The sequence below is a fragment of the Rutidosis leptorrhynchoides genome, chromosome 2, assembly GCF_046630445.1.
Source record: "Rutidosis leptorrhynchoides isolate AG116_Rl617_1_P2 chromosome 2, CSIRO_AGI_Rlap_v1, whole genome shotgun sequence".
Taxonomy (NCBI): domain Eukaryota; kingdom Viridiplantae; phylum Streptophyta; class Magnoliopsida; order Asterales; family Asteraceae; genus Rutidosis; species Rutidosis leptorrhynchoides.
In genome coordinates this window covers 124,668,707-124,679,549 of record NC_092334.1, presented here as the reverse complement: position 1 = coordinate 124,679,549, position 10,843 = coordinate 124,668,707, and the positions used below count along the sequence as shown (strand labels likewise).

The 10,843-nt window shown below is 32.4% G+C and overlaps 1 protein-coding gene across 1 annotated transcript; it reads left to right on the top strand.

Annotated features, from left to right (window-relative positions):
* The first annotated feature begins 3,215 nt into the window (after positions 1-3,215).
* On the top strand, positions 3,216-4,502 carry LOC139888237 (DNA-directed RNA polymerase V subunit 5C-like). Its single transcript, XM_071871260.1, has 3 exons — positions 3,216-3,332; positions 4,203-4,316; positions 4,425-4,502. The coding sequence occupies exons 1-3, from the start codon at positions 3,216-3,218 to the stop codon at positions 4,500-4,502; spliced, it is 309 nt and encodes a 102-aa protein (XP_071727361.1).
* The last annotated feature ends 6,341 nt before the right edge of the window (positions 4,503-10,843 follow it).

The window sequence follows — 10,843 nt, the reverse complement described above, 5'->3', positions numbered from 1 at the left end:
AAACCTCGCAGCGAAATCAATTAATATGAAACGTTTATAATCAATCTGAACATGACATTTCAACACACATGAAGCAGGGGATGGATGGCAGTCGTCCGGTGATTGGGGATCACACAATGATAATTGATTGGGGATCGCACAATGATAATTACAATGGGAAGCAAGGTTGTAAGGCGGAGCTTTCGGAGAAAATCCGGCTATCTAAAGGAAATCATGGGGCTATTTGGGGAAAAGTAATATATACGAGAATCAATTTGGAGAGTTTGTTTCTACACAGAAGCGAATCCGGAAATATTGCCTCAGTTTGAATTGTTAGTTGAAATCACTAGTAATCGTGGATTAGCATGTCGCGCGTGAATATGTAGCCGGGTGAAACATAAAAAATTACGCTCATGATCAAGTTACAAAGTAAGATCTATGATCATATTATGCTAACTATTCGTATTTTGTTCATTCCATCGGTATGCTCTCATGTACCTGTAAATGTGATCCGTCTTCCAGAACCAAGGGGTCTTTCTATGTAACCTCTACGATTAAAATGCCTCCATATTTTAAAATGTTTAACAATATGCTCTCGAAAAATTGTAATTGCAAAAATGCCTTCGCACCACGCACTTGGTTTTTAGTGCGTAATTCCGAATAATTCACCGAGACAACCTATTATCCTCCCAACTCGCACCAAACACGTGCGCGGTGTGTGGTGTGATTTGTACCAAAACTTTGAATGGTCGTATCTTTTGATTCTTTGTCCCAATTTAATAACCATTTTTTTTAAATCATGTATTTTTGTAGATATATCCGATGGCAAATAGGCGGTTTGTCCTAAGATTTTTTTTTTAATTCGGCTTCGAAGACCTTTAATTTTGAGGTTTACATGGATTGTGACTTTTAAACATACTTCAACCACTCATAACTTGCTACAGAAGATTCTAAATTGTAATTCGTGAAATGTATCACCAATTGTGACTAAAAGTAAACGAAACCCTTCAATCAATTTGGATCTTAAGACATATTTCGTAAATCGAACATTTCTACATTTGACGTAAATCACAATATGAGGTCTAATTTCAAAATTATTTTTGTCACTTCAGCAGCTTTCCAACGAATACATCTTGAGATAATAAAGGTTGTAAGGTTTTCGTGTTCTAGTTACCCGAGAAGGACGAGTAATCCGACCCCATATTCTACTGTACGCAGCCCATCAGGAATACTCCCTGGCTGTTTCCAACCTTTTCGTGGCCACCTAAAGATTCAAACCTGAGACCTCTTGCAAGGATGTTAAGGGCTCCAACCACTGGGCTACCTTCGGATGTTTTAAAATTGGTGACCGTATCAGAATAATGATTCAAAAGATAGGGTCATTCAAAGTTCTAGTGCTACACGCACTAAGCACTGTGCATGTTGCTCATGTTTGGTGCGAGTTGCAAGGATAATAAGTTGTCTCGGTGATTATCTTGGTAACACACATCGATAACCAAGCACAATGCATGGTGCGAGGGCATTTTTGCATTTACGAAAATTTAAGAGCATATCGTTAAACATTCTAGGATTTTGAGGAATTTTGAACCATTTCCCTTTATATTATATACATATATACATTAATTTTTTAAGTGTTGTAAAATAAATAAATGAATTGTTGTAAAATGGCACATATATAACTGAATTCGGTTAAATAAAAAGGGGGTTAAAAACAGGACCATTGAATATATATATATATATATATATATATATATATATATATATATATATATATATATATATATATATATATATATATATATATATATATATATATACATATATATATTAAAATAAATAAATGAATTGTTGTAAAATGGCACATATATAACTGAATTCGGTTAAATATATATATATATATATATATATATATATATATATATATATATATATAGGGGCAGGATCAATGGGGAAGTAACCAATCGGGGGGAAGCGGGGGGAAGTAAATTTTTTTTTTCGTTTTTCGAAAAAACTTTGTTCACAAACATTATAGATTGGATGAAAATAAGAATATTTAGAGAAGACACTTCGTGATGAATGTTATTATTTTGGCGGGAAAACGATCGACAAAAATAACATTCAAGATAATATTGTTCGTGAAGAATGTTAACGTTTTTTTTTCTTCATATTTTGTGAAGTAAAATTTAGTCCGATTTAGAGTTTAGGGTTTAGGGTTTAGGGTTTGGTGTTTTGGGTTTATGGAACCCTAAACTCTAAACCGTTCGTGTTAAAAACTCAATCTAAATCCTATATCTAAACCCTAAACCCAAAATTTCTAAACCCTAATATCTAAACCCTATAAACCCTAATATCTAAACCCTAATATCTAAAACCTCAACATACGCTCGAAAGACACGATAATTGTTATATATTACTTCTTTGAGCGTTTTTCCGCCAAAATAATAACATTCATCACGAAGTGTCTTTTCTAAATGTTATTATTTTCATCCAATCTATAATGTTCGTGAACAAAGTTTTTTCAAAAAACGAAAAGAAAAAAAAATTTTGCTTCCCTCCGCTTCCCCTCGATTGGTTCCTTCCCTCTTGATCCTACCACTATATATATATATATATATATATATATATATATATATATATATATATATATATATATATATATATGTATATATATATATTATTAATCATGAAATTAAATTCTCCTTGTCATCTGCTCCTTAATCCTCTCTTAATCTTGCTGACATGTTAAATCCCTAATTAATCTTGATTAATATTAAATAAAATACAAATTAACACGTGTCCCTATGAAACTACATGTTCGTAAAATAAGCAGTTTTAATCAGTTTTAGGGCTCCGCCTCTGTCTCTGATTTCTCCCAAATTCGTTCTTCTCTTCCTCAAACATCAATTAGGGTTAAAAAAAACCTGTTCGTTCATCTACTTCTCCCTGAATTGTTTTCGCTTTCTAGGGTTTCAAACCCCACTTTACAATCATCGTTTATCAATCATCTGTTCGGCGTGACGAGATTTGAACCAATACTAGCGATCCACATATTCGATTAGGGTTTACTATACCTGTTAATCAACGATTTCGAGTTTAATGACATGATGCAAATGTGTTATTCGAGGTATGCAAATATAAATCGTTGTTTATCATCAACCGATTTAATGTTAATAATCATGGACTATTTTATAATTTGATTATTTGATTTTTTTTATTATGCTTCTTCTCTTTGATTTATGCGGGATAATCAATCGCTCGCTCTCCGTGTTTCGTTCCGTTTTTGCCTTGGTGACCAGCCGGATCCGGATCAACTCCGTATTTGTGCTTCGTTAGCCTCCAAACCTTCTAAAAAGGTAATGGTTTTGTTTATTTCAACATTTTTTATTGAGTTTTTTATATATTACTATGAATCTAGAACTTCAGTATAATTAGTGAGTTCAAATAAATGCTTTTAGAGCTTCATGTAATGTGTAGGTTAATACTTAATATGTATATATTATTTTAATCGATGGTGCTACTTTTTCTATTGAACAATGTGAAGTGTTTGTTATTATGAAACAATAGAAGATACTACTATAATGTAACTCAAAGGTTACTTGTCTGCTTTTTTTACGATATCATGTTAAAACTAGCCCTAAAGCTGTAGTAATAATTTGGCTTTTTTATATGTGAGAATAGTAGTGCAATGCATCTTTCATGTAACTCTCTAACTCTGCTTGGTAAGCTTAACAAGTTTAATATGTTTTGCAGGTCAACCTGAACCACTATGCTCGAAAATAGTTTGATTCATGCCAACTCAAAGTGGAATTTTGCCCAGTAAGATTTCAAATATTTCTATTGATTAGTACTGTAACTAATTGTTGAATTAAGTGTCCCAATTAATTAATGGTGGGTTATTCAATTTTTCTCATTTAAGGTGTTTATTTCCAGTATTTTTTGAGTAAATATTGTCACTGCAACAAGTAACATGGTAAAGTTAGATAGAAAGAACAACTTTTAGTTCTTACATTCAGAATGAACATAATAATTACAAGCACATAATTGTGCTACAGGGCACAACTTTTTTCATCTCATTCTTTATGATAGCTTTTTTTCTTCATCCAACCATATTTGACATTTTGGATATGTAACTTTGTACATACTGTTGGGCAAACCTTTACATCAAGTAATCTTTTTAAGTGATCATTGTTGAAATTCTCATTGCATTGAAATCGTGTCTTTAGATTACCGATCTGTTTGTAAACATCACAACACATGTTGCTACGCCGAAACATGAAATATTGTCCACTGAAGAAAATGAGCAGTTGCTTATAAAATATAAACTATCTAATAAGCAGGTAACATTACCAACTATCTTTTTGAACTAGAAAAAGGACCAACAAATAACTTTAATAATATTCAGTATGCCTGTTTATTGTTCTAACATATGATTTTGTTTTTGTTAGCTTCCGTATACGTTGGAGAGTGATGCTTTTTCAAGATACTATGGCCGAGAAGAAACAGGTGGTGAAGTTCACGTATAACGGTAAAACTACCGGTTGGTTTGTCACTTATCGTTGTGTAATATGAATTGTTATGAGAAAGATATTACTCAAAATCAGTCAACTCTTTTGATTCATATCCATCGAATAATTCTTCATCGCCACTTACAAAAATCACCGCATCAGAAGGTGATCATAAATGTCTATCAATATACTACTTTATCTATTCTTTATTTTATTTCCATTTTTCTCCTTAACCGAAGTTGATTATAAATGTAGAATAATTATGTGAATTTTGTCAGGGCTTACCAGAGTTTGAATGGACAGTTGGAAATTACTTGTCGAATGATGAAGGTATAATTTTAATGACATAAATAAGTTACATGTCAGACCGTTTTCTGCCATGCGATTTGTATATTGCAATTGGAAATCCATGTTTCGACTTGATCATTATTACGTGAATTATTTGGTTCTTTGCTTTTGATATTAGGTAATGCTTATATAGCAGTTTTTTATATTTATAAGTCGTAAATTGTATTCGCAAATTTATTTATGAAGTTTTTGCAAAGTATTTGAACACCTCTTGAAGTAACACCAGTAGGTGGCAAAACATTGTTTTTTGTTTAGTTTTGTTTGTCATTTCTTGAATATTAATATGTATATCAGTATATGTATATTTATATTAATCTTAACAATATAACTACAAATGCAGGTGTCTGCTATTATGATCAATCTGGGATGCAAGAAATGGGTGTTAACCCTGGTGATTTCGACGATGATAATGGTGGTGGCTTGGTTAGCAACCTCTATTTGTCTTATTATTTACATACTCATACTGATTTACAAATATCATTTCACTTTAGTGTAGTGATTGTAACTTATATTTGACTTCCAGTCTTTGAACGTTCTCGGGCACTTCTAATGCAGAATCTGGATCGTAGTGGAACCACACCAAGGTCCAATATGAATTCTCAGCTATACTTTTATTTTATCTGTAACATATATTGTGATCAAAGTCTAATGATTATAATTTTGCAGTGTTATTGGCTCAATGGGGGTCCCCTCACTAATAGTATGGGCCTACCACTACCACCGGCATCAGGGGTTGTTCATATTCCTGGCCTTGCATCAATGTCGGCTGTAGCTCTTTCGGTTCCTACTTTTACGGTTCCATCCATATAGAGCATTGGTGTTACCAGTGAATGTGTATTGTTGAAAAACATGTTTGATCATGAATTGGAGGTTAGTCGTGTAAATTAAACAACTCTTCCTTCCATTTGTTATTAAATCTCCTACACACTTTTATATATTTATACAGGACGGGCAACATTTTTTATTTAGATATCAAGGAAGAAGTTCAATATCAATGCTCAAAGTATGGAAAGCTAAGGCATATTTATGTGGAGCAGTAAGTTTATTATTATATGACACAGTGTGTTAAATTTTAGAATCAACAAATGTAGTGGGTGAGAATTTTGTAAGGTTTGAGTTTTTTTGTACAAATGGAAAACCTAAAAAATCAATATATGTTTTTGTGAGAATATCATTTCAGATATATTTTATTTGTATTATATATTCTTGGCTGTTGTACATTAGTTTTGACCCATTTTTTTTATGGCTTTAATGTTATTGAAGTGTTCAGACCTTCTTAATGTTGTTTATTAGTATCAACATCTCCAACTCTAAAGTTTTAAGCATCAAGGTAGTGTTTCTCTAATGTTGTAACATCCCGTCTTTTTCCGTTTACTTTTCATTTAATTATCTTAAAGTCCGTTATATAATTATAACATCTTCCGTTAATACGCGTTTTTGAAATATCTCGTTTAGGTAATTCACGCACCCACTTTTAAACTTGAGGGACTAAACTTGCCAAGAGGCCAAAGATTTGATTAGGTCAAATGGTCAAATCTTATCTCCTCCATTCATTCATCACCTCTCACTTTTTAATACTTCCATCTTTTCTCTCCATTCTTCATCTTCAAATATTCATCATCCAAATCATAACTAGCAAGCGTTCATCAAAACAAATTACATATTTGAAATCCTTGCAACTTCCTCTTCGAATCCATACCAACTTCATCTCATTTGGGTAACTTTCTAAAAACACTAGATTTTATGTTCTTGATATTTTTGACTTATAAAAGTGTTAGTTAGTGTCTATGGCTCGAGTCTAACATGAATATATGATTTGTATGCTCGATCTCGTTGTTTTAGTGTAACTAGCATGAACTTGAAAAGTGTGTGTTTAATCTTGAGTTTTGGATGATTAAATGTTGTTGTTATGATAAAGTTCATGTACTAAATGTGCCATTAGCATCACTAGCTTCATTTTGATGTGTAGGTTGATTAAGAAAACATCACTAATATGATTTATGAGTTTGTGATTTTTGGTTAGGGTTTGGTAGTCTTCAATGTGAATTTTAATGCATTAAATGCTTGGCAAAGTTGTTTGTAAATTTTTAGTTGCAATGTATGTTCAAGTACCTTCGAAACGGCATATCATACATGTAAATTGGTTGCCCGAATCATGAAACGCATTTAATGAACTTGAATGTAATAAATGATGAGCATTTAATGTGGTTTTGATTGTTGTAAATGCTAGAATTGATTGATGATGTGTGGTTAGTTGCATTCCTCGTCAAAATACCTTTCCGGTGATATAAGATGCATGTTTTGAATGTTTTCGGATCATAAAATGTGTTTGATTAAAGTTTAGTTCGTGTACTTGTGAAAAATCAGCAACTGCAACTGATCAGGTGTTTGGACGCCGTCCAGCCCTTCACATCTGGACGCCGTCCAGCCAATCTGGACGCCGTCCAAATGAACTATCAGATTTTGCTTTGCTTGGTCAATTACCGTTTAATTCTAACTATGCTATGCACCTCCAATTAACATGTAACTTGTTCTAACATACTCATATATGATTATAAAACTCGGAAAAATTGTCCGAGACCCGACCCGAACGTGTTAACTTTTTCGTTGACTTTGACTTGACCAAAGTTCACTTTCATCCAAACTTAACCAAATATTTATGCAATCGTTCTAGCGTACTTTTATACTTGTGTCTTGCATGAAACTTGACAACGTGATTCACATGCAACGAAATTGAGTCGTAACGAGCCATAGGACTAATTGAACACTTTGACCGAACGTGTTTATCGATATTGATACAACCTATTTGTTTAGGTCAAGACTAGAATTCGTTCTTGCACACGTTACCTTGTGAAGTACATTTATATTCGTGCAATCAAGGTGAGATCATAGTCCCACTTTTACTCTTTTAAACTTACATTTGGGATGAGAAAACATAAACGTTTCATTTTACAAAGTGAACACAAGTACGGAAACAAACATTCTACGTACGAGTTAGAACAAAAATCCTCAATTCGATTATCATTAGTTACACTTGCCGGGTGTAAGCGAGAACTTATATTGTATGGCCATATAGGTTTGACAAACCCTCATTCGGACGGTTCGCTACCGTTATGCGGATGAAATATATTTTCGAGAATAAAGTGTAGGTTCTAACACTATGTGATGGGGTAACGTTAGTTAAGCCTTGATAATTGGGTGCTCGTGATAACCATTTTTAGAATGATCATACTATTACTTCAACGTTGTAAATCTTGTGGTTCAACTTACTTACTTATGTACTCACTTACTACACCTATGATTTCACCAACGTTTTCGTTGACAGATTTTCTATATTTTTCTCAGGTCCTTGAACGATATGTGTTACATGCTTCCGCACTCTATTTTTGATACTTGCTTGGATGTCGAGTATACTTGCATACATGGAGTGTCTTTTGACTTTACACTAAATTGTGTCGCATAGGTTTCATCTGTACTTAAAATTGTTGTATCGTATTAGTCGTTGAACTACTTTGTAAACTTTGAAACATCTTTACATATGAAATGAATGCGACATATTTTAGTCAAACGTTGTTTTAAAGACTTATGACCACGTAACGGGACCTAAGTAGACGGCGCCGTCAATGACGATTTTATCGGGTTGCTACAGATGGTTGATGTCAAAGCTAAGGTATACGAAATAGTTTATATTTTACTAGGAAAAACTATTAAATACGATACAATTTTACACAAGTTATTTATTTATTTATAGAATGGATATACTTAAACCTTGCTACAACACTTATAGGCAGTGTACCTAATCGTACAGTAGTGTAGTTTTTAGTAAGTCCGGTTCGTTCCACAGGGAATCTTTTTTTTTAAACAAAGCTCAACGCTATATTAGTTTACTTTTATAAAAATACAAATATATATATAAGTAATATTATTATTATAAAGGGGGGTTTTTACCGTTTAATGACCGGTTTGTCGATTTTAAAACTTTAGTCGCAGTTAAAACCAAATGTAAAATATTAAAAATAAATACAAGACTTAAATTAAAGCATGAAGTAAATAACGATAAATGAAATTACGAATAATAAAAGTGCGATAAAATAAACTTGCGATAATTAAAAAGTACGATAATTAAAAGTGCAATTAAATATAATAACAATAAAAATGCGATAATTAGAAGTGCAATTAAATATAAAATAAAGGAAATTAAATATGAAATAAAAGAATTATGCTTATTTAAACTTCCGTAATCATGATGTTTGACGTGTTGATTTTAGTTTTATGCCCATGGGTTAATTGTCCTTTGTCCTGGATTATTTAATATGTCCGTCTGGTTTTTGTCCACAACAGTCCATCAGTCATAAATATAAAGTGCGAGTGTCCTCGTCAAATTATCCTTATACCCGAAGTTAAATATTCCAACTAATTGGGGATTCGAATTGTAACAAGGTTTTAATACTTTGTTTAATGAATACACCAGGTTATCAACTGCGTGTAAACCAAAGTTTTACTACTTTGTTAGCAATTACACCAATTACCCTTGAATGTAATTTCACCCCTGTTTTAATTATTCTAGTGGCTATTAATCCATTCCCGTGTCCGGTTAAATGAACGATTATTCGTACATATAAATACCCCGCCCATCGTGTCCGATCGAGTGTATATGGTAATTTATAGGGACGCCCAATTGTAAATCTTTATATTAACATTAACAAACTTTCATTTAGTTAAACAAATATAAAGCCCATTAATAGCCCATAGTCTAATTTCCACAAGTGTCGTTCTTTTGTCCAAACCCCAATTATGGTACAAAGCCCAATTACCCAATTTTAGTAATTAGCCCAACATCATGATTACTTCGTTTTAAATAAGCATAATAATAACTTAGCTACGAGACATTAATATAAAAAGGTTGAACATAACTTACAATGATTAAAAATAGCGTAGCGTTACACGGACAGAATTTCGACTTACACCCTTACAATATTCGCTAACATACCCTTATTATTAAAATTATAATTAAAATTAAAATATAAATTATAAATATAAATATATATTTTACGTATGAGAAGAAGAAGAAAAAGATGGATGAAAATGATCAGAATTCGGTTTGCTTTATAGGGAGTTTTAAAACTGGGGGCTCCGCGACTCGAGGCCTTTTTGGCCTTCAAACTCCGCGAGTCGCGGAGTTTCAAATTACAGCTCAAAACTTTTGGAGTCTTTCTTGCCGACGGATTTTATATATAAATATAAAATATAAATAATTAATATAATTATTTATATATTATATTATATTCTTGTGCATAGTAGACTTGTAATTTTTAGTTCGTTGCGTCGAGCGTTGAGAGGTGACTCATGTCCCGGTTCCGGATTTTTGAACGTCCTTGCGTACAATTTTATATTTTGTACTTTGCGTTTTGAATCTTGTACTCTTGTAATTTCGAGACGTTTCTTATCAATAATTAGAACCTCTTTGATTGTCTTTTGTACTTTTGAGCTTTTTGGTCGTTTGCGTCTTCAATTCGTCGAATCTGTCTTTTGTCTTCACCTTTTATTATTTAAACGAATATCACTTGTAAATAGAACAGTTGCAATTAAAAGCTTGTCTTTCTTGAGGAATAATGCTATGAAATATATGTTCGTTTTTAGCATTATCAAATATTCCCACACTTGAGCGTTGCTTGTCCTCAAGCAATATCGTCTTGAAATACTAGAATCACTTCTTTATTCTTCACACTTTGTACATCAGTGATTTCTATACGGTGATATAAACAATGGTAGTAACGATATGATTTACAGTCCCACATGACTATAAAAATTTAGATCCATTAAGGAAATTGGATCTTTATGAAAACATTTGATCTTTTGAAAATTAAATCTAGTTTTTACCCTAGATAAGTTTTTCGGAATAACCCTTTACCGGTGTTTGCAAAATATTTTTGTGGGTTTGATGGGTTTCAGATTTGAAAATTTTAGCTCAAAACTTGCGGTTTTGTGTCACCCACTTGCTAACCTTGTAT

What these genes read in the sequence shown, in the direction of transcription:
- LOC139888237 (XM_071871260.1), top strand. Translation starts at nt 3,216, where the DNA reads ATGCGGGATAATCAATCGCTCGCTCTCCGTGTTTCGTTCCGTTTTTGC. An exon ending in CCTCCAAACCTTCTAAAAAG is followed by an intron (nt 3,333 to 4,202) that starts GTAATGGTTTTG and finishes TCGTGTCTTTAG; the next exon opens with ATTACCGATCTGTTTGTAAA. An exon ending in ATAAACTATCTAATAAGCAG is followed by an intron (nt 4,317 to 4,424) that starts GTAACATTACCA and finishes TGTTTTTGTTAG; the next exon opens with CTTCCGTATACGTTGGAGAG.